The following is a 19,994-nucleotide window of genomic DNA, read 5'->3' on the forward strand; positions in this document are numbered from 1 at the left end:
TGTTTGGTTGACATTCTCACCAAACCTTGGACTTTCAGCTCGGCTAGCAGCACGTAAGCAAAACAAAACCCACGTGCTTCAATCACATCAGACTACTCCCCACTTTCCCAATTAGTCCATCAACTCTCCTCAGTCAGGCCATGAGCCAACATTTCCCGTTTATAGTTGACCTTGTAGCCTGCTCTCTGTTTTGGGACATTTAATGGAGTGTAAGTACATCACTATCTTCATCCGGGGTTTAATGAATAGCCCTTGTTTTTGACTTCTGAGTAACATGTGAAGAGACCACAAATGTGTCCATTTCGACCTCTTGTTTACGGATGCCAGTAAAAAAAATTAAAATAAATGCATATATATATATAAACCTACGTGATCAAGCGGTCTGTGTACCGCGAAACGCGTCGTTCTTTTCTTGGTTCCCTTTCCTGATGCATTTATACTAATAAAGAAAACGTGCTGCCAGGAATGCTGAGGTGTTTTCTCCACTTACTTGCCGCAAGGACATTGTTCTCCTGTTGTAGCTGCTCTCTGGAGTGCATTCCACTCGCTGCCTTTCCTTTGAAAAGCATTCATTTCATATATATATATATATATATATATATATATATATATATATATATATATATGTATATATATATATATATATAGGTATATATATATAGAAGTAGAAAATATTTTTTTTGCCCACGTTGCAAAAAAGTTGGCTTTTTGCTCTTTAAAAAAAGCCTGCACCACCCCCTCCACTACCCTGTACCCCAAGTTATACGCTTACACCACCCCCCCGCATCTATTTTTAAAAAGTGTGAACATTTTGAAAAAGTTTGGCCCAACATTTCTTTTTTTTTAAAATAGCATTTCTATCTCGAAAATGTTTTTTTTAAACGGATTCCCTTATTTACTACGATTTGATTTAATTATGCTGGGTATCATTGCTCCTTTTGGCCTTTATATACTTGCACACTCCATCTTGTATAGACTTTATACACTTAATTGTCCAATACTTGGCTCCTGCAAATGTTTTCTTATTCTTTAATCTAAGAGAAATAGGTTTCACGCACATGGTTTGTCTGCCTCCCTTCGTACTTTGCAGCTATTCCTTAAAAATAGCATCCTTGATCCCAAGCCAACACAGACTTCTCTTTGTTTTGCACACAAAGCTGTTCTTCCAGCGTCTCTGGACTCTTCAAACTTTATCTGTTTCTGAAGTAGCTGAAATGAATCTTGACACAAGCCGGCATCCATTTTACAATTATGGCGTCATAGCCACCTTATATATTCCTCTATAGCAAGCTTCTATAGGTCTTTTCTAACTTGAGTTATTGCGTATTTACACTTATTGGTCAGCAAGGTACTTTGTCTTCTTTTGCATTCATGATTACTTTATCATTTCGTACATGTTTCTCCTGTCAATTCAGTTACATCGTCTCTCTTAAGTATTTTCCTATCGCTTCAGTATGGCTTTGTACATCTTTATGACATCACTCTGCCCTCATCAGGTTTCACTCCGCTCTCCATGATGTCCAATGGTGCGTGCCGACATCCTTCCACATGGCCTACTTCCACACTTTCAGCGCAAGGGTACTTTTGGTACGGCTGCATGAGTGCATATCGTCTCTCGTACACTCAATGCGCTATAGGAAAAACACATGGGGTTCCATACAGAGATGTTCTCCTACTGTTCCAATATGACGGCAGTGAGTGGGGCGGGAGTGATGGATAATGCATCCAACTGCTCCTCTACAGGGATGGGCCCGACAAATGTGGTGGGCTACTTCCCCGCTACGGAGAAGGTGAGCGAGAGAAGCATGAGCAGCCGCTGGGGAAATGTGAAGTGTCAGTGAGTGTCAGAAGACAGACACGGGGTGACCAGCAGCACTGTGGCAAAAAATGAAAAGCTTTCAGAATACTGAACAATCATTTCAGTATTTTAACAAACGGTGTGGGAAAGAAAGGCCCATACGTCTGTGGTAAAACAAAAGACTGATGCAGAAGAGTGTTAATTAACAGAAGAGTGGCACGATAACAAAAGTGCATACAAGTGTGGGAAGTCAGAAGCCTGAGGCAGAAGAGCCTGAGAAGGGGCCAAACAAGGTAAAGGGAACTCATGGTTACGTGACCTGTGATTGGTGGACTGTGTGGTATGACAACTGTGCCTAGACCAGGGAGTTCCCACTGTAAAGATAACAGACATCACAAATCAAGTCAAGGAGAAGCTTAGGGTTCCTGGTTGCATGTCCTGCAGTGGGTGAACAATGTGGTCTGACAACTGCTCCTAGACCAGATAGCCCTAAATGATGACAATCAAAGGACATTGGAATCTTGGGAAAGGGAATCCGAAAGTTGAAAGAACTAAGAAACGCTGTCTTTGGGAAGGGAACCTCAAGATTTTACAGGACATTGTGGAGACAAGCAGCCATCGGAGCTATGTTGAACTTGGGATGGAGAACCCAAGAAAGAAGTCTGAGCTAAGAACAGCTGAGACTTTACTTTTGAATACTATTCAGTTGGATAAAACCCCATACCACGTTTTCTCTAGATGCGGGGATAAGCCTAGGTTTTTAACACAGACAGAATTTTGATGTGCACTTACAGGCACAGACTTCCCTTTTTTATTTAAGTAGGAAAAATCCCTACCTTAGCTATAGGACAAGTCAGGCCACCCTGATAATTGAAATAAAACATTCTTTGAAACTTGAACTCTGTTGTCTGTGTCATCACTTGATACCATGCTTTTCTCACACTGTCTGGACCATTCCACAACTGTGGTGCCAGAGAGTCCGGTGTGCATGCTTGAGTGAAACCCACAGTGATCCCTGATTGGACCACTGCTGGCTGTTTGAGTGGTGCAGATCCTTACCATTGGTGGGCTGGTGTTCGTCAAGAGACAGGATTTGGGATAGCAAGACTCCTGCAGAAATTCCAGTAGATCAGCGTGGGAGCAAAGTATCCTGTGTAGCCGTGCAGTCAGCTGACGAACTGTGGACGACTCCTGAAGAGGCCTGCCGACTGTCATCTCACGTTCCTTCAGTCCAGAGCCCTCCAAATCGTCACTGGACAACACAGTGGAACAACCAGCTCTAAGTTGGGCTATCACGCCTTTCCGCGTTTCCGTCTGAATCTTCGGGCGTCGCCAGCTCACGCCACAAGTTGCTTTCCTGCCAAGTTTCTGGTTCACAGCATCATGGGATCCTGCATAGGAAGGACGTCTTCGACCATAACTACCAGACAAAGGAATGCTGGTTCCAGTGATAGAGTGTCCTGAAAAGGCCTGAATCGGTGCCTGCTGCATTTCTTCATCGGAAAGGATTGCACTGAACCAGACCAGAATCTCCTTTTCATCAGCAGCTACCAGGCATCTTCTACTTGATCCAAAGGTGGCAAAACCTACCTCCAGCGACTCACAGTCAACCTTCCAAGTCACTTGGGAATAAATCAGAGTAAGGGTGGCGAGTAATCGCAATACTAACAGCCACCCCTGTCTCCACTAATATAAACCTTAGAATAAACTTTTGTTTATTCTATTTTTGTGCTATTTAAACATTTGTTTTAAAGGTTCTGTGTGAATTGACCTTTTTATAAAGGTCTCAAGAGAAAAATACTGATTTATTTTGACCGATTTTCTTTTGATCGGAAAACCGTCATTGTAAAGGTCTTTTTCTCCTGAAACCTTTAAAATGTGTTTCCCCCCCTTTTTTTTAATATTCAGGGGTTTCACCTCCGGAACCCCCCCCATTGTTACGCCCAAGCCCCCACCCTTTCCAGTGGATTTCAGTCCCAGATCCCCACCCCCTAAACCAAAACACATACACACACACCAACACACGCATCCACAAACCCCCATCTCTCAGTCCCAGCCCCCCAGACCCCATCCAAAACGCATACATACAACACACACACACACAAACACACACACTTAACCATTCTCCTGGTCCTGCGCTTTGGTGTCCCGCAGAGCCCGTCAGCCCCTGCAGTTCGCTTTAGAAAGACCACAGCGTGCAGTCCCAGAGCAGTCTTTCTTAAGCAACCTTTCAGTGAAAAGATCTTTAGAAAAATATCTTTTCACTGGGAACAGTTTAAAAAGCTGTTCTAAAAGATAGAAAAATCGGCAATAGTCTTCTGGAAAATGTTTCACCACTTCAAGAACTCTTCCCGCCTTTGTGCCCACTCCTAGGAGGAATTTTGTGACATTTGGGCACAAGGCCCCATTCAACATTGGATTAGACTTATAAAGTTAGGGTATTCTTTATTGTGAACTGGTTTTCCTTACTGCATCATTACTTCCCTTCTTTTAGTTGTTTAAGTGAATTTCTACACATTTAACTGTACATACGTTTTAAAACTGAGTGTTGTGTGATAATATTACCTGCTTGACTTATGTTTTGCTAGTGTGTTTTGGGCCTACAATAGAGTATTTTCATACTTACCTATCTAAGTAGAATCATTGTGTATTCCATTGTGTGGACCCCTGACCCCACTAAAATCTCCTGAGACAAAGACTCTCCATGCTTAAACTGATTGGGTTTTGGTAAGAGTTCTTCAATTCACTATACCTAGGATAGCCACCTGAAATCTGTCCACCATGCCGGATTTTAGAAATCCATTTTAACAAGGAATACAAGGGCATGGAAAAAGGGGAAGCGGAGCCTGGGTTTTTGGAAGGCACTTAAACCAGTTTTAAATGTCATGGCTAGCGTTGTGGGACCCCTGGCTAGGAACCACCTAGAAATGACCAGAGGGAGTTTAGAGAGGAGGTGTTTGCCTTTAGACGATCCCAACAAGTCAGAATTTTAGATAGTAGGGGTTACCAATCTCTATTGACAATATTGGGGTTTAGGGATGTCTGCACTAGGGAGTGTAAGGACCACGGGAAGGCAGCCGAGAGGGGGACAGCATATAACAAGTCTGATTACAGAAATTTCAATAAAAACCCTTGCTCCTCCTCTGCAAGTTAGTGTTCAGACGCCATCTGTGACAATGGTCCATAAAACTTTCAGTGTAATCCTTTAACGTAATGGGAGCCACATTAGTGATTTAAACAGGTTACTGTATGTTAATGCAGTTTTATAGATTTAGCCATATGCTGCCAGTCTGGTTGTGAATTCCATACAGCTTATGATTTTGAATCATGGGTAGACTGGTTCATACAAGAGAATTTTCAAGACCAGATCAAACAAATACACTTGATAAGAGTATTTTTCAGAACCTGCTTTGGTGAGGAATTCTGAGAAGCAAACCTAAAGATGTAAACAGTTTAAACTGAAGTCTTTGAGCAAACGCGTTCAAAGCTTATACTCAGTGTTCAGAAGGAGGTAGGCTTGGTGTAAAGCAGTTAAAAACGAAGTCTGATAGGGAACAGAGGTCCGCACAGGGAAGAACAACAATATAGTATTTATTAAATACAAGAAAGGATCAAGTTCAACACACTAATGGTAAGTAAAATCACTATTCAACATAGGTACATCCACAGTTTGTAAACACCAACAGGATTTACCTACCCTTTTACAATTTAACAGTTTGTCATAGGTGTATAGACTTTAAAGTGGCTAAAGTGAGGTGAGAATGTTGAGAGGTTCACAAGCCTAAAAATGGCTTGTACACATTAACACACAAAGAAAAGGATTTAGAAGACCACCGCCTACCTTTTCAGAGTTCACTCTGCAACAGGCAGATCACCTTTACATGCAGGTTTTTGTAAAATGTTAACATACAATGTTCCCAGTTAGACTTCGAGCTACGGAGGGTGCCAGTCACTAGACCCAAAGTCAAATTGCCTTTGGTCCAGTAAGGTATGTAAGGAAGCATGGTATCAAACAGTGAAGACAGGCACAACTGATCTCAGTTCAAGGGTGTTTATTAAACTTCATTGGGTTGGTTGAACGCCTAGCTAACCTAAATCTTAGGATGAGTGAAAGCTACAACCATCAAATAATAACACAGTCCTAGTCGAGTCTCTGTCAAAATAAAAAGGCCTATACTAATAAACGTATTGCCAATCATTACTTCTAAATACAAAAGGGTGTGGGACAATAATGTATGCAACAAAGAAAAGTGTTCAACAAATAATATGTCAGGACGGTTGAACAGTTGGCTTCCCCTTCCCAGCGTTTTCAGCACGGGGCAAGGCGGCATGTGTAAGCTTCACACACACTCTGGCTTCTCTGCCATGAGGACACAGTTCAAAGCATAGACATCAGGGCCTTCTGCCAAAGTCTCTTTTCCAATAAAAGTCTCTTACTGCAGAGGGCCTGTCGTTAGAAACAAATATCAAAGTTCCAATTCTATTAGGATCTTCACATGCACAAGTTCTCACTTCCAGTATTTATCATGGGTCTCCCGCGTTTGGGCTCGGACAATGGATCTCCCTCATTCGGGCTTGGATCCTCTTTATATCAAAAATCGAAGACTTTGGAATGTGCGATGGGTTTTGCTTAAACCATTGCAGCACCACTTCGATTCACTTCAAATATTATTCTCATCAATCTTTTGGCTTTAGTACCTTGCAGAGACCTTCGATTGAGCATACTCACAGGGCAGGACCACTCTTGTTACTGGTATCATATCTTTCCTTCTCAAGTTCAAACATTTATCAGCAGTTTAGCTTTACTCACGTTTTCATCACACGCCTTTAACAATGTTCGTTCCAGCGCTCGTTATACAATGTTCCCGCTTGACACCTTGACTTCAACACAGACCTGTCTTGCATCTGTCTCCCAAACTCACAGGCTGTGTTTTCTCTCTAATGTTTCTTTGTTCTTGGAGCCAAGGACGATACCCCAGCGTCTGCCGCTCCTCCCACCCTGGTCGGTTATGCGGGAGGGCCTTGGGTACCTCCGACACACAATGAAGGATTCTTCAGTCTGGTTTCCTGGCCTTATGCTTTCTGCTTTGAAGGTTTCCTGAAAGTAACAGTTTCTTGCCGAAAGGGTCAAGGGTATTTCCCTCCTTGCAAACCCTTCTTGGTTTCCCGTCTTTATCCCCTCGTTCAGCTGCCAACTCGAAACTGCTGTTCCTTTGTGTGCTTTGCCTCGCTCAGTGTGTGCTCTCGTGCTGCGCCTTTTATCCGTGTGGGGAAGTTTAATGGAAGTCAGGTGTGAGTGATTGTCAGTAATTGCCTGACTTCGCCTGACCACAGTAGCGGGACATGGCAGGTACGCTGCTCAGGTGTGGGTCTGTTTTCTTAGGGTGTCCGTGTGGAAGTGTTTGTGAAGGAAAAGGGTGGGGGTAAAGTTCACACGTATCCTACCTGATAGGATGCGGTAAAGGCATTAAAGGGGGAGGGATACCGCGTCTCGCCATCCGGTGTCCCAGTCCGACTCCCCGAAGACCCTCACTCAGGTGATCCTCCTGCACTGGTTGATCCCCAGGGTCTGGATCTTAAGGTGATGGCCGACCCCTGGCCACCTGAGGGAGAGATCCCCGAGGACTAACTGGTGAGACACCTTCTGGTTTCTCACAGGTAGCTACTTTTTAAATGAAGACTATGCCCAATGCAAGTCAATGATGATAGTGGTGTGTAAAGATATAAGCTATTTCAAACCCCAGACTCGAATCAAATCTTTGGACATGGAATCGGTGGGAGCAAAGCGGCTCACTGTAGAAGTAGCCGAAGGCTCACATGCTGCTTATTCAAGGCTTTCATGGACTGTCAGGTCAGACCCTTGCAATGCCCACAGGACAAGGTGAAGACAGCTCAATTTCAGTATCAGGAGCACAGGAGGACCCCTCAGGAGCATCAAATGGTAGCAGGTATTCGTGAGACTTAGGACAGGGTCGGCAAGACCCCCAAGATCAGTGGAGGTCAGACTGGGTTGCAGCAGGCTCTTCCTCATTGAGAGTCAGCAGCAGGTTGGCGAGGTCAGAGGATGCAAGAAAAGTACCCATTCAATGGTGCAGTCCAGTTCCAGACAGGTACAGTCCAAGTGCAGAATTAAAAGACAACTCCTGCCTTAGGAAAGAAACGAATCAGAGCAGGGCTTCAGATTGGTTGGTCCCACCAGTCTCCTGGAGCAAAGCACCGGGATTAGTTTGTCCTAGTCGATTTGAAGACAACGCTCTGGTATGCAGTGGTTCAGCTACCCAGTGCAGGTGGGTTTTGGTTGTTCTTCAACTTCAAATACTTGTATCTTGTGATTGACTATGCTCAATGGCCTACAGGTGTTGTCCTTTCATCCAGAATTTGGACAAGGGGGTGAATCAGTCTGCCTATGAAAGGAATCTGCAACATTTGAACAGTTGGAGGATGTCCAATTAGTAGGCACAGCTTCCAGCTCACATTCTACCCAGCAACATAACATACCTTGGCTAAAGTGGAGATTGGGACACGATCGTCACAAACCTCAATTTCAGTCCGTTCACACACACACACACAAAGCACTTACACCGGAGTACAGGGCGGGACTATCGTGAAAGTGCATGCCCTTCCATGGCAATTTCTGTTTTTAATAGGAAGGAAGATGGCCAAGAAAAAGAAATGACAAAAAGACCAGGACTTATACCATGAGGAGTAGCCATTTTGAGTATATTGTACTCAAAAAGGAATTATTGTGGTAAACTATAAAAAGGTGCACGGTTGTGCAACAAGGAAAAAGTAAATAAAACGGTTCACTGCCACCACCCGGTTGAGTACACATCACAAAATTAAATGGGTTGTTACTTACAGAAATGTTTATGGGGCACAACATGTCCCTGTGGCACTGCACTAAATGTTGCTTGTGCTATACTGTAAAAATAAAGGGAGGCACTGAAGCAATGGAGACTGACGAACAGACGCCAAAGAAATGAGTGAATCAGGTGAGCGATGCAAAAGGACCTGGAAACTCCATTAAAGTCAATGAATGAAAGTTGAAAAAGAGAAACCTTCCTAACAATCTTAGCAAATTCACGTTGATGGTTTGCAATGAGTAGAAAGAATTGATGCCCATAACCTAATCGAAGGGCAAATGGGCATACAATCCTCAAACAGGGCACACATGCTTTCACTTTAAGTCCTGGCAAGGAAAAGCTCCCAGGAAGGTGAGACTTGTAAATAGGAATGGTGTTGCTTGTTTTGCTGAGATCGGGAACAAATGAGATTTTGATACATTCAGGAAAAGGAAGATTATCTTCATCCAAGGTAATAGAAGCTCCAGTCACTAAGTGATGTTGGGTCCGTTCCCAGTTCTACACATTCATCTTTCTCTGGGGATCTGGAGTTCACCTGCACCCAAACCAGAACCAACAGGATGGAGCTAGAGTAGCTGGGAACGTGGGTGCATACAAACATTGTACATTAGTAGGTGCACCAATGACTTCTGTGGTACCCTGCATGTAATTTGTGATGCCAATACAAATTCCTTTGATATAATTAAATGATAGGTGCATAATTTAGGAAGTGAGATACAGGCCCCTAAACGAGGGGAGCCTTTGGCAGATGACATGAGGTGCTACGGTATATAGGAATTAATTGAGCCAGGAGGCAGATCATGGTTTAACAGGCAGACTTAAAGCCTTCAATTTGAAAGTGGATTATATTAGCTTAAGGAGACAATGTATACTCCGCAAGCCAAAAGGAGAATATTTTCAAAGGCATATTTGAAATAATATTCTGACTTGAGGAAGAAAACAAAATCAAAGTAGCAAAGAGCAAGTAGCAGGTCTTGAAAAAGCACACTCCAACGATTGCCAACAATGTACAGAGTGGACCAATTACGTTGTGCATGTTAACTCAAATCGAGATATCTAAAAAAATTAGCACCATCATGCTTGCTATACCAAAAAGAATATCAGCTCACATTTTTGCCAAATTATTCTTGAAAATAATCACAGCAGGGCATAGCAACAGTTTTAAAGTTTAGCAGTGAACAGTTCACATTTAAATACTCACCTCTATACACCGATAATGTGTCCTCATTTCATATTGAACTCTGTGCTTTTTAAAAATGTGTACTGATTTTAAAAGGGTTAGCCGTTCAATCGTCCGAGGTGGTTCATACCTTAAAGAAGTTTTAAAGGTTACTTATTGTTATCAGAATAGTCACTTACAATCTAACATATATTTAAACATCTCACGTACTAAGATCAGTTTCTTCTAGTAATTTAAGGAAAAGACCCTCTAATTCTAAGTATTCTGAAATATGGATTGAAGGTTTTTATTTTATAATACAATACATTATCATACAATACATCTGTTGGGGGAGTTTTCTTAAAATCCTACTGGCACTACGACTTTAGTAAGCTATCCCAGTGGTTTGTAGATCCCCAACTCTTAGTATCAGCCGGGACTAGATCAGGACCCTGGTAGTGTGGCAGAGCAGTCAGGCTTATCTTAAGAGGAAGATGTGAGCTGTAGGTAAAGTGCTCTGAATCTTAGACAGACACAACCAAGAAGCACTTCCATGTATATTTATATAAAAGATATATATGTATTATATTTACACCAGGATCACTTTAAATATTTCAGACGGTAACAGTAGAACACTTAGGAATACTAGATAATACACTTCAAAGGGCACTTCACATTTGTGTTTGTTCGCGGTTACATTTTTAGCAGCGTTAGAATGGGAAGAGACAAGGTTATCGTATTAACGGTAATTGCGCACTCATGCGGTTTTCAGCAGTTTATACGGTAATGCATTTACTCTGCAAACACATATAGAAAAGTCACTTAGAAGGAGGGAAATAAGTGGTTAGGGCAACATAAGCTTAGTTCAAGGTTCTAGAGACGGTTTCTTCGTCTGGCAAGTCTTTAAAGTCCAAAAATGAAACCCTAGCTAAAGGCAGTTCGGAGAGGGCTTGAAGTCTTGACAAACAGCGAATAATGAAGAGTTCCTGTGGATTTCTTCCAGTGTCTAAAGTTATTGAAGCACCAAGTTAGCAACTAACAAAGTAGACCTAAAATCAGACTCTAAAAGGGGACACAAGCAGTGGCTTTGATCAGAGGTAAGACAGGGTTGCCCTGGACACCACTGTGTGCGCTCCAATGCTCTAGTGCAACCTCTCGAAATCAGATAAGCAATCCGTTTTTCCCCACAGTTCCTTGAGTTTGAAGAAAGTGTTCATGTTGGCTCCTCCGTGATGTGACAACTCTGGACCCAACCTAGAGATTCCTTGGTCTGGTGACGAAAGGCAGGACAATGGACAGTTTCTTTCAGCAGCAGTCTAAAGGGGGGACCTGTGGCACGACTTTCAGCAACTTCTTGGTTCACTCTGCGGTTTTGGTGCCTTTTCAGCAGCACCAACTAAGGACACTGATTGCTGGACAATTTTCTTTGCTTCCTGCAGTCCCACACTCTGGTGAGGCGGTCTGGGTGAGTTGGATCAGCTCTCTAGAGTGTCCTTACGGGTTCAGCACAAATTCGGATGGATTCAGCCTTTCCAAGACAATGCACTCAAAATGAGCAGCAGGGCTCCTGGTATTGGGGTTCCGCAGCTCTGGAAATTCCTAGGACCTCGGGAGATGGCTTGTTTCAAAGTTCGTCTTGGGACTGGTTGTCCCCACCAGTAAAAGGGAAGGAGTAATCCTCTTCGGAGCTCCTCTGCCGCATAGAAAACGGGGTCAGGACAGCAGTGGTCGCTTCACGGTCTTGCAAAGGCCCTGCCGGCCGCTCTGGTCATCCTCAGTTTCCTGTAGTCGACTTGCTTGACACTCCAGAAGCCTCACCTTTTATACAGTTCCTGCAACCACTCCTCTGCAAGCTCTCTCAGCATTTTACAGAGAGGGGCGTTTGGCTGTCCAATCAGGACAGTCAGACCCCTGTGGGAGCTGGTTCAATTCAGGCACTCTGGTAGACAAAGGACAGGGGGGAGGAAGACTCCTTCCCCACTTCCTGCCTGCCCAGACACTATGGAGCCTAGGTGGAGATACCTACTGGTTCTCGCCAAAGGCAAAAACAAACAAACAAACAAACAAACAAACAAACAAACACACACCTCTCCCTCCCAGAATGGTAGAAGAAGGGCTAACAAAGAACAACCACGCTATCAATGGTGAAAAAAGAAGAGAGGCCCCAAGTTGGTACTTGGGTGCCCTTATTGTGCACTACCAAGGCTATGGACATAGCCTGCGGTATAAAAAAATACATAATAGTTGGTAGAACACCTCCACTGCCACCAGCCATAACTAAGTGGTGGTCTATATGACTAAAATGTCACAGTAGCGGAGAGAAAAGTATCCCTTTGCCACTCCACTGAAGGTGGTATGCGCCAAGTTCTCAGACTATAGAGTTTAGGGAAAGACACCAAGTATCCCTCTATCCTTAAGAACTGTAGTTAAGGATATATGAAAAATAATCTTAAAGAAGGGCCCTAAGGATCCCCAGCAACACTGCCCATAAGGAACTGTGTGGTGCAGTAATAAAACCCAGATTCTTTTAAGAGCTATGGAGCAGACAGACACCATAGTGCAGGTAGAATACAACAAATAGAGTTCCAGAAGACAGAGCCCATAAGAATGAAGGAGTGGAAAAAGGATTCACTCATTCAGGATTAAAAGAAAAAAGGTCCAGAAGTCCAGCAAAAAGTGCTGGGCGTCTCATTAGAAGAGGGGATGAAGCAAAATAATGATACATCTCCCTAACAAAACCATCTACAAACAGTTAGTAAATGATAATAATGGCAATGACAAATGATATAAGCAGACAAATAAATTGTCAGCATGGAGTTTGTGTCCAAAAGCAAACATCAACATCAAGTATTTCAGAAGGTTAATATAGGATTGGATTTTATGAGTAGAGTAATAGCATGGAAGAAATATGTAGAGTCCATGAGAAGTGTACCGATCAAGTGAAGTGTCGGGTACACTGGTTCAACCATACATATTTATGAATGGACCCCAAACCTCTAAACAAATCAGAGTCACCCCTCTTCATGTAAATGACTCTCTCAATTGTTGACAAGGTCAGGAACTCATTGATCCAGTCTCTATAATTCAGACAGTGGGTTGATTTCCAGGCACGTAGGATCATTTTCTTTGCTAACATGCATTCTCTGAATAGCCAAGCTTTGTTTGCTTTGTGCAAGTCGCGTATCCTTCGGTCATCGCCCAGGACAAATAGGGATGCCTCCATAGGTATTTCAGTGTCAAGGACAAGGTTTATCCTTTCAGATGTCTCTTTCCAGAATCCATTATTATTCTTTTTTGACAAGACCAAATTAAGTGACTCGGCATTCCCTGAGGTCTCCTGCACGTACAACAAATGATCTCCTTTTATACATCCGGTCTGGTGTCCAACACATTTGGTGTAGAAGTTTGATTTAACAGGCTCTAAAGATTCCAGTCCAGTGAGGTCAATCGTACATTGCGGCAGCACCTTATCCAACTTTCAGGTCTTCGATCTTCTCTGATTTCCTGAGCCCACAATGGCATCATTCCCACTTCCTTCATATTTGTTGTCACCAGAACTCTATACACTGCAGCTGCCGGACTTCCACCAGTTATACATGTTTGTATATTCAACCAGGCCTCATCCTTGGTAGGGAGTCAAGCGCATCCCCAATACTTTCTATCAGGATTCTTTTGATCTGGCGATATTCTGCACGGGTGTAGTCTCACAGGTTATGTCACAAAGAATTGCTAAGATCCTTTATTTCAGCCTTCTGATAACAATAAATATAATCTATTCTGTCAATTTAAAAATAACACTGGAAAACAGACTTGTCCCAAGAATTGCTTGCTTTTAAAGATTCAAATGGGAAACACCCATTTTCCATAGGAGACCAGTGTAGTAGAAGACATGAGCACTTTCTAAGTGCTCTGGTGCCACCTAGACTTTGACTGCAGAGGTACTTTATTGTGGATTGCCAGTAGCACCATTATCACCAGACCAGAGGAAGGCCACTACGTAACCTCTTTGAGACCAGCTGGCGTGGACAGAAAACATTAGGCAACCTGCAAAGAGAAGAGAGGTAGGCCTATATTCCCAAGTCCTTAGTGAACTTAACCCCTGACTCCAGAGTAACATTTTACCCCAAAATGGATTTCTATCAGTTTTGATCAATCACTTGGCAAACCATGAACATCACATTAAGAGTGGGATACATTAAACCATAAACTCAGAACCTCGTATGTGCACAGCCAGTGATTGCCTAAGAGACCCAGGTCCACGCCTCTTTACTATGCTCGGGGGGCACGGGGCCTCACAGGTTGATCCCATTGAGAAAAGTGCCTCAAACTAATGTGTAATTCTATTATTACACCATGGTCATAACACCTAAACCGGAACCCTTTAGCCTCTAGCTTCCATGTAAAGCCCCAGCCACATTATCCAACCCACCCTCTGTCCTATACTGGAGCTCGAAGAGGGCACACAGGGCAGGTCCAGGGTGGACATGCAGCCCTCAGGCCCCTCTAGTTTGACCATAACCACATGCTCACACAACTATTAACAGACAGCTGCATTGTGCCGGTCACTCCCATATTATATATAAGGGATACATTACTCACCGTAATCGTATTTCTGGTGCTTGTATCTGCTTAGATTCAAATGGTCTGCATAGTCCGACATCTAGTGGAAGTCACAGAGTATTAAAAGATTTGTTTTTTCGAAACTCGAAAACGGACGTCAACAGGGCGTGTTTAATACTATCCCTATTGTGACATGTACTGTACCCATGGTATTTCAAGCGTCGAGGTCCCTCAGATTGTTTGTTTCTGACATGAGGTTTCATGAAGTGTAGCGGGAGTACAGATGTGATAAAGCAGAAACGGTGATAACCCAGAAAAACATCTATGCGCCTTTTACTCCAGTAGGGGAGGAAGGGTGGGCGCATGTCAATTTAAGTAGATACAAGCACTAGGCATACGATTAGGATGAGTAATGAATCCCTTCTGGAGCTTGTGGATCTGCTTAGATCAAATGCTCTGCATAGATTAGTGAACAGTAACTGGAGAAGGAGGTGGGAAGTTAGACGTTACAACGGCAAAGAGATGTTTTAGGACCGCTTGTCCCACCTGGGTTCATAGTCATAATATCGAGAAAAAAAAAGTCGAAAGTCATAATGTCGAAAAAAAAGTCAGAAAAAAAAGGTCGAATTTCTTTTTTAATACGTTTTTTATTCGAAATGGAGGCCCCAAACCCTTTTTTTTTACCTTTTTTTTTTATCTACGAGAGCCAAAAAATATAAATAAAAAAATTAATAATTTTTCCTCGATATTTTGACTGCACACCTCCCACCTGTGAATCTGCTTTAGAGGTGTGTCAATGCAATAATGCTGTGTGAACGTATGGACAGAGCTCCATGTAGCAGCTTTGCAGATTGTGTCCAGAGGAATGAAAGCTAAGGTAGTCCCTGTACCTCTGGTAGAGTGTGCTCTATGTGTGAAAGGTAGAGCTTTCTTGGATAAGGAAAGGCAGAGTTATATGCATCCGACTATCCATCTGGAGATGGTGCTTATTGATCAGGCGCACCCGAGACAAGCCCATTCTTCCCCAGTCAACGCCTGAATCGGCATGTTGGCGTACTCTCCCAAATCGGTTCTCCGGGTATTCTCCTCAGATCCTGTATTACTGTATGCAATAACCTTTGCCAGATCACTTACACATGAGATACTAATCTGTTATTAGTAGCACTTGCCTGTGCATTTCTCCTGCTGCCCTGTATTCTTTGATAGTGTCAGTATATTTGGAAGTGCTCCTACAAGGCAGTATATCCACGCTTCAGTACACTGTGTGCTAGTTGCAGCTCCTAACCTGCCTGGGCCTGCATCTAGCATTGCTTAGGTTAGCTTCCCATTTCAGCTGGGGGATATAATAGCTCGATGTCTCAAATCACGCGCAAAGGCCATCCTTATAGGAGATTTTAATCTAGGCTTGAGGGATGATAAAGATACTATGGCCTTGACTACTGAGGTTACCATGTCCAACCTAGGCTTCCACCAGAATATCCTGATAGGAACTCATGCAGGGGGCAGGACTCTGGACTGGGTGGCGAGTCTTAACTTCGAGGTGAAGGTGGGGGAGGTGACACCATGTCCATGGTCTGATCACAAGTTGTTACACTTTCAGGAGTAGGAAGGTGGATGTAAAAAAAGTGCTCAACCTTAAGAAACATATGCTGACTTACACAAGAGGCCTTGGTACTTCTCCTTGAAGGCATATTAAGAGAGATACCTAACGTAGATACGCCTTAAAAAATTGCAGAAGCCTATCAAAAGATGATGGAATCAGCAGTTAACATGCTAGCCCCAGAAAAAACATGCTGTAGATTGAAAAGAGTCTCAAAAAGCTGGTCCTCTAGCGAATTCCAAACATGTTAAATAGCAAAACGCAAAGCTTTTGCGGTATGTAGAGCCTCAAACACTGAAATCAATAAGGATGCTTACGCAAAGACAGCCAAAGAATATAAAGCAGCTATTTTGAAAGCGAAGAAAGAGGAATGCAACATAAGGATAATACAAGCAATATCAGACTCCAAAGAAGCGTTTAAAATACTCAGAGAACTTGAGTCTCCGTGCCCTCAGACGTTTACGACAGTCAAAGACAAAAAATGGTGTACAGCCATTCAGGTCGCCCTTAATAATAAAGTCAAGAAAATCCACCAACCCTCAGCCAAATTCCCCCCACAAAGTACATAATGAACAACGCCCACTCCTTGATTTTGTGCCAATCACAGAGAGCCCACTTCTTGTAAAGGAGATATCTGCCCCTTTAAAGTGGTCAAATGATGTGCCACTCAACGGACTCCTTTGCTCACAAAGCTGCTGAACACCTCCTTTTACGGAATGCTCTGTGCCATCATGCCTTAAGCAAACATGGATTTCACCACTATTAATAAAACCGACACTGGATCCAGAGATCACAACCAACTATAGAGCTATTTTGAACTCACCCCTCCTGCTAAAAATCTTGAATCAATGCAGGTGCAGGAACATGTTGAAAAATTACAGATCCTAGGGCAGAGACAGTTGGGCTTTCACCGGGACCATAGCACCGAACTTGCACTAACTGATCTCAAGGCTAACACGCTGGATAATGTAGACAAGGGATCAACCGCCCTAATTATGTTGATCAATCTTTCAGCAGCATTCCCTGCTGGTCAACAGATTGGTGCATTCTGCCAGCTTCTCACCAGCAGCAGCCAAATGGATAGAATCCTTTTTGATTGAATGGACGGCAAGGGTCTTCTCTGACAATGGGAAGGCAGATGTGTTTCAGGTACACTGTGGGGTGTCGCAGGGATCATGTCTCTCCCCTGTCATGTTTAATCTGCTCACACTTCTGCTGTTTCAACTTCTGGACGCTAATGGGGTTCTGTATACCAACTATGTAGATAATAGTCAATGTCTCATCCCCTTGTCAGGGGATTACAGCAGGGACACCGAGTCCATCAATAGGGTTTACTCCTTGATTTAATCATGGATGCTGGAGAACAATCTTGTGCTAAATGATGCGAGGACAGAAGTAATGATGATAGGGACGGCCTTTCGCTTGCAGAAACTATCCCCAGCTTACAAGGAGATGGTCATTGCAGGATGTACCATATCTCCACTTCTAAAAGTAAAGACATTAGGGATGATGATTGATCAGGAGCTGAACAGGATGGCCCATGTGAGCTTTCTGGTATCTTCCATTTCCTACTATCTTAAACTACTAGTGCAGCTGAGACCATTTCTGACACAAGATAACTGTGTCACAATTGCGAGGGCCATTATCGGTGCCAAGTTGGATTATGGGGCCAGTTTGTTGAAGATCATAGGGAAAGGAGAAATTATGCGTCTCCAGGTGATGCAAAATAACACTGTCAGAACAGTAAAAGGGTTGAAGAAGCGCAGACATGTTTCTGATGCTAGGAGAGATCTCCACTGGCTGCTTATAGCAAGTAGAGTGATCGTCCGCCTCTTGTGTGTTACCCACAAATGTCTATATGGATCAAGTCCAGCCTATCTCTCCAATCGCCTTTCTTGGTTGCCAACAGGGCAGACACTACGATCGAACAATACGGGGCTACTCAGCATGCCAAGGTCCAAATTGGAAGGGGTGAACCAGGGGTCATTTGGCTATGCGGCACCAAAGAGTTGGAATACACTGCCTCTCGATTTGAGGTTGTGCCAATCTTTCTCTACTTTTAAGAAGGATCTGAAAACCAGGCTGTTTGGATGAACCCTAGTCTAACTACACCGACCCAGCAAGGCTTGGCCTGTGGGCTGTACTCTCTTTCCTAGGCATAGTCACTGTTTTTATATGTTAAGATTATATGTTGTAGGTCCTGCTAGCGCTATTATGCCTCCAGACCAGTGACAAGAGCTTTATAAACATAAATTAATAAATGTGATTGCTTTCTCTACCGGGCACTATGGGTTTTGTTCACATAGTACAAGATCGCCCTTTGTACATCAATACGTGTATGGAGGTGGCTTTCTGCTGAGTGTGAAGGATTTTGAAAGAAGGTGGGAAGTTCTATGGATTGGTTTACATGGAACTTTGAAATGAATAAAGTGCAAGGTAGGTGCATGTTACCAGAGTCCAAGTAAAACTTCAGAGGAGACCATATTCAGGCTGGCAACGATTGAAGACCGCAGCAGAGGAGATGCAGACCCATGGAGGATCTCCTTTCCTCATTATCACTTCATAATGAGAAGCTTTTACTTCTGAGGCATCTTAACTTCTGGTTGGATTATCCGGATTGCAATCAAACTGCCAAACATCTTGACCGTTTGACCTGTTATTCAGTAGTACGTTTTACCCCATCTAGCACCCACATAGACAGTCACTGCTCAGATGTCATCTTCTCAAGAAATCTCGCTCCAACTCTTTGCCTCATTCACGCTCTCCTGAAGTGACCATTTTGAGAGACTTTTCAATATTAATTTCTCCTTCCCTATAACTAATGAACGTTCTGTTATAATGGAACTTCATAGGTCATAATAAGCATTTTCTCCGATTAGCAGTGAAGTTTTCATTTCCATACTCCCTCACTGTTCTGGAAATTCTGCTACAAAACCCTTTTTAATCAATGTCAATTGAAACACAAAGATTGTTGATACCTTTTCTCCTCTGTCCATTGCCTGAAGGAAAAAGGCTACCAGCCCTTGGTATTCTTCAGATTTGGTGTTCCTGAAACAATTTCGCCATAAGAAAAAAAAACTATGGTGCAAACCAGACTGGCATCTCATTTGAGTGATATATACCTAAAACAGGTAAATATACACCCTATAAATTGACCCCTACCCAGGGTCAACCGATTTCCACGGTCTGGGGTAGACCTGAATCTACGTTTAAGAAAAGAGATTGCTACTCTAAACTCTGTCCAATAGTCCTGAAAAAATTGACATAGTACTCCTAAAACATATACATTTCCAAATTGATTTTCAGGACTATTGGTATTGAGAGAAACTGAGGCACATTACCTTCTATGAGATAGTTTTTTACAGAGTTTAGAGTATCTATCTCTTCTTAAACGTATCTCATTTGAGTGAGGAAGGTATTGCACTTGGAGCTTTCAAAAGAACCATTGGCCCTCATTACAACCCAGGCTTTAAGGGGTTAACAGCGCCGTAAAAGGTGGCGGCGCCGTTAAACCCTTAACCCCTGATTACGAGGTCCCTTTGCGGGTGGCACTTTAACTCCTGCTTTTAGCAGGCGTTAAAAAACCAACCCGCAAAAAGACCTAGGAGCTAATTACGGTGCCGTAATTAGCGCCTTCCCCAGTCCCATTGAGCCCTATGGGGCAAAAATGGGAATGGGGAAGGGCCATGGCGGCATGGGGAATTACCGCCCCGCCAACCTCGGAATGGGGTGGTAATTCCCCATTCCGCCATGGCGGAGTCGGTAAGTTACCGGCATGGACCATGGTGCTATTAGCACCATGGTCCAATGCCTGGGTCGTAATGAGGGCCATTGTTTCAGCTAAAACTACGCATTTTCACGACAAGGTTGATTCGGCTATTAATGTATCTGCTGTGGTGAACCAGAAGGAGTCGGACGAGTTACTAACATGTTCAAGGGTTTTATTAATATTAAAAATACAATGCCTAACTAGCCCTATAGCTATGAGGGAAGTTCCCTACCCAACAAAACTAA

General features: G+C 43.2%; 1 protein-coding gene across 3 annotated transcripts in view; it reads right to left on the reverse strand.

Annotated features, from left to right (window-relative positions):
* Window positions 1-19,994, reverse strand: part of MRPS10 (mitochondrial ribosomal protein S10) — a 240,645-nt gene that overhangs the window by 57,900 nt on the left and 162,751 nt on the right. For all 3 annotated transcript variants that reach the window (XM_069608504.1, XM_069608506.1, XM_069608505.1), the window contains one exon: window positions 9,863-9,971. In XM_069608504.1, the coding sequence (XP_069464605.1) occupies window positions 9,863-9,971 (109 nt within the window). The remainder of the gene's footprint in view (window positions 1-9,862; window positions 9,972-19,994) is intronic.

Source organism: Ambystoma mexicanum, chromosome 4q (assembly GCF_040938575.1).
Source record: "Ambystoma mexicanum isolate Mex_15411 chromosome 4q, UKY_AmexF1_1, whole genome shotgun sequence".
Lineage (NCBI taxonomy): Eukaryota > Metazoa > Chordata > Amphibia > Caudata > Ambystomatidae > Ambystoma > Ambystoma mexicanum.